The 4,343-nt window shown below is 38.0% G+C and overlaps 1 protein-coding gene across 1 annotated transcript; it reads left to right on the forward strand.

Annotated features, from left to right (window-relative positions):
- The first annotated feature begins 285 nt into the window (after window positions 1-285).
- LOC107062963 (disease resistance protein RPM1-like) lies at window positions 286-3,163 on the forward strand. The gene is made up of 2 exons (XM_015314270.1): window positions 286-1,212; window positions 1,280-3,163. The coding sequence occupies exons 1-2, from the start codon at window positions 286-288 to the stop codon at window positions 3,161-3,163; spliced, it is 2,811 nt and encodes a 936-aa protein (XP_015169756.1).
- Window positions 3,164-4,343: the final 1,180 nt, after the last annotated feature.

Below are 4,343 nucleotides of genomic sequence, written 5' to 3' on the forward strand. Positions count from 1 at the left end.
TGATCTGGTGGAAGACAGCCAGAGTAAATTAAGAAATTAGTTTAGTAAGAATTCCCAAAATTTCTAGAGAAGTTCCTTTTAATTTGACTTAAATACTTGTGTTTGCTAAAACTTTCTGAGTAATTGTTCTGAAATTTCTAGTGTAATCTGTCCAAGGTCCTCTTAATGCATAAAGGAGTCTAGTTTCAGTGACTAATATGATGCCTAATCAGGGGACCACAATTTGAGTTTTGCCTCTTCCTAAGAATTTACCAGGGGCTGTTCTTATTTTCATTACAAAAAGAAATGAGCATAGACACCTGTGAAGATCAGGTGGAGATGGCAGACTGTGCTGTCGTTTTTGTACTTGACAAACTCACAAACTTCATAGCTGAAGAAGCAATATTGCTTCAGGGAGTGAAGCATGATATCCAGTATATCAAAGATGAATTGGAGAGAATGATAACCTTTCTTGGTGTGGCTGATGCTTTCGAAGAGGGAGATGCTGAGGTCAAAGTCTGGGTTAGGCAAGTGAGAGATGTCGCCAATGACATTGAGGATGTTCTTGATGAGTCCATGCTCTTGTCATATGATCATCACTACCGTGGATCTTGTTGTTTAATTGCTAAATTGGTTTTCTCAATCAGAAACATCAAATTCTGCCATAAACTTGTCGCTGAAATCCAAGCCATCAAATCAAGAGTTGACAATATTGCAATGGGACATCATAGGTACCGTTACAAATATTATGTCCCGGAGCAAGGTTCAAATTCTAGCCATGCATACGATACTGCAAATGATCGCAGAGGTGATGCTTTATTGTTAGAAGAAGCTGAGCTTGTGGGCATTGAAAATCCCACACAGCAGCTAATGGGTTGGCTCGTGGAGGATGATCCTAGACTTAAAGTGATTTCGGTGGTGGGAATGGGAGGTTCAGGAAAGACCACCCTGGTTAAGAAAGTGTATGAGGATGCAGCCGTCAAGAAAAACTTCAATAGCCTTGCTTGGATAACAGTTTCCAAGTCCTTCAAGGTTGAAGAAGTTTTGAAAGACATGATTCAACAGCTCTACGATGAAGTGAAGCAGCCAGCACCTGAAGGTCTAAACACCATGAGCAGTAACAGGCTTAAAACAATAGCAAAAGTATTCCTGCAATCGAGAACGTATGTGCTAGTTTTTGATGATGTCTGGACCATTCAAGCTTGGGAAGCTATCAGATATGCATTGCCTGATGTAAATAATGGAAGTCGTGTTATCCTCACAACACGTCTTTTGGATGTGGCTTCCTTTTGTAGCATAGAGACCAATGGCTATGGAGGTGAAACCCTTGTCTACTGAAGAGTCGTGGATTCTTTTCTGCAAAAAGGCATTTCATGGTTATTCATGTCCTTCACACTTGGAGAGCATTTCAAGGAACATCTTGAAAAAATGTGGTGGACTGCCGCTGGCTGTTGTGGCCGTTGGTGGGGTTTTGGCTACAAAGAACAGGAACAACATTAGGGAATGGGGAATGCTTAATCACAGCCTTGGTCCTGAGCTGGATAGCAATGACAAATTTGAGAGTATGAGAATAGTTTTGTTACTCAGTTTCAATGATCTCCCCTACTATCTTAAGCCATGTTTCCTGTATTTGAGCATTTATCCCGAGGATCATCTAATTGAGCGCAATACACTGATTTACCGGTGGATAATGGAAGGATTTGTAAAACAAAAAGAGCGGGGGACAGTTGAACACGTTGCAGACGGCTATCTCAATGAGCTCATCAACAGAAGCTTGATCCATCCAGTGCAGTACAATGATGACGGTAGCATGAAATTGGGTAGGATTCATGATTTATACCGCGAGCTTATACTTTCAAAATCAAGAGATGGTAACTTTACTGCAACAGTTGATGAGCATAATAAATTGTGGCCTGAAAAAACTCGATGGCTGTCAATGCATGGCATGTTGGGCAACCTACAAGTGAAAAGGTCAGTCACTAAACTTCGCTCTTTGCTTACATTTGGTGTAGCAGATCCACAGTCCTTGTCTTGCATAAGTCAAGTGCTCAGTAGCTCCCGGATGCTAAGAGTTTTAGATTTGAGAGGAGCTCCTCTAAATATGATCCCAGAGACGATTTTCCAAATGTTTCACTTAAGGTATCTAAGCTTGAGGAATACCAATGTGAAAGTGCTTCCAAGATCCATTGGAAGACTCAAACAGCTAGAAATATTGGATCTGAAGCAGACATATGTCAGTGAGTTGCCTGTGGAGATTTTAAAACTTGAAAATCTCAGTCACCTTTTAGTCTATAGCCTCGTATCCTATTCGTATCTTCCTTACAATTCTTCACCAGGTTTTAAGGCTTTCCGAGGAATTGGAGCTTTGAGAGCCTTGCAGAAACTTGAGTGTATTGAGGCAACCCCTGGCAGTGGCATACTTAGAGAAGTAGGGTTGTTGAGTGAACTGAGACGACTTTGTATTCTGAAGTTGAGAAAAGAAGATGGGAGGACTGTGTGCTCATCAATTCAAAAGCTTCGCAAGCTTGAGTCTTTAAATCTTAAATCAGTGGAAGAGCATGAGATCCTTGATCTTTCTTACATGTCATCTCCTCCGCCTCTTCTTCAGCGCCTGTATTTGACAGGACACATTGTTAAGTTGCCTGCGTGGATTCAAGATCTTCATTCCTTGGTCAAAATTTACTTCAGGTGGACTCATTTAACAAAAGATCCACTGAAATATCTACAAGATTTGCCCAATCTTGTCCATCTTGAATTTCTTGTACGATACACAGGAAAGGAACTCTACTTTGAGCAAGGGAAATTTCAAAGGCTTAAGCTTTTAAATTTGGACAAGTTGGAAGGACTAAAGCAGGTGACAATCGGGGAAGGTGCAGTACCTCATCTTGAGAAGCTGGTTATCCAGAGATGTGCTTTGCTTGAAACTGTGCCAACTGGAATCGAGTGCCTCCTAAATCTGAAGGTTCTTGAATTCTTTGACATGCCTGATGAATTTATCATGACATTGCGTCCAGACAAACAAGGTGCTGATGCTTGGAAAGTTTCACATATCCGTGAAGTATTCTATACATATTGGAGGGACGGTTGTTGGATGGTACATTCACTAAAGGAAAAGGAGAAAAATCAGATTTCTGATCAGTCTGGAGCTGTCACTAGGACCTATGGAAGGCAAAATTCACTCTAGTCGCTTGAAGGATGTAGAGCTCCACTCTCCTTCCAATTTCTGTGTAAATAATCTTTCTCTGATCCTTCATCAGACTTGAAAGCACTTTACTTTTCCTGTTGTAATAAGCAGTGTATATAATTTTTTTATGCTTTTTTAACATTGCAAAAGTGAACTTACTGTAATATAGTGCAACTTTCAGTAATTTGTTTAGAAGAGTTTTGTGGATTCTCAGAGTTGCATTTTCCAACCTCTTTGTTTGTATGTTTGTGCACTTTTTCATCTATGCATAGTTAGACTATATGACTTAAATGAAGTCCAATTACATTTGGGGAATCTATTAAGTTGACAAGACGAGCTCAACCCATGCTCTTCAAACCTAAAAAATCCGCTAGAATTACTTGAAGATCAAAGTACGCTCAAGCCCTAGTTTGTGCCATTATAAAAGAGTTTTTATACGACTAAAGGAAGAAAAAAAAAAGAAATACATTGAGAAGCTCAACTCTTTCAGTGGTGATCTGCAAGTTATCCGCAAACCAATAAGTCTTTGTCTCCAAGTGGTGAGTCGCATACCTCGGTTGTGATCAAAGTTTGGCTTGGCATTCGTAGTGAAATTCCAACAAGTATTACGTCCATTCAAGATCGAAAAAATTTAGAAAGTGAAATAGTTTTAATCATTCCTTAGGGGTTGAATCTTTCTCTCCTATTATGTCACGTGAAGATACAAATTCAAAAAGAATTCATTTATTTGTCTTTTTTATTATTACTAGTTTCTGAAAATATGCATTGCACATTTATCCCTTATTATTTTCATACAATTTGTACATGCCTAATTTTATATATTCTAACCCACGTTTCCAAAGACCATTATTTTTATAAAATTTGTACATGCCTAATTTTATGTATATCCTACTATGTGTTTAGTCAAACACAACAATATCATCTAATTTTTTAATACAATTTTAGTTATTACTCTCACCGTTTCTTTTTAGTTGTCATATTGCATTTTTTTAGAATCAATTTGACTAATTTTCAAAGTTAAATTAGATTACACTAATTTGATATTTTGAAATAAGAATTTAGATATTCAAAAACTATATGAAAAGTTGTATAGACTGCAATTTTTTTCCATATAAATATGACGAAAAAATACATCTTAAAATATTAGTTAAAGTTTATATCGCGTGACTATTAAAAAAAT

This window comes from Solanum tuberosum, unplaced genomic scaffold (genome assembly GCF_000226075.1).
Source record: "Solanum tuberosum cultivar DM 1-3 516 R44 unplaced genomic scaffold, SolTub_3.0 scf00284, whole genome shotgun sequence".
Classification (NCBI taxonomy): Eukaryota; Viridiplantae; Streptophyta; class Magnoliopsida; order Solanales; family Solanaceae; genus Solanum; species Solanum tuberosum.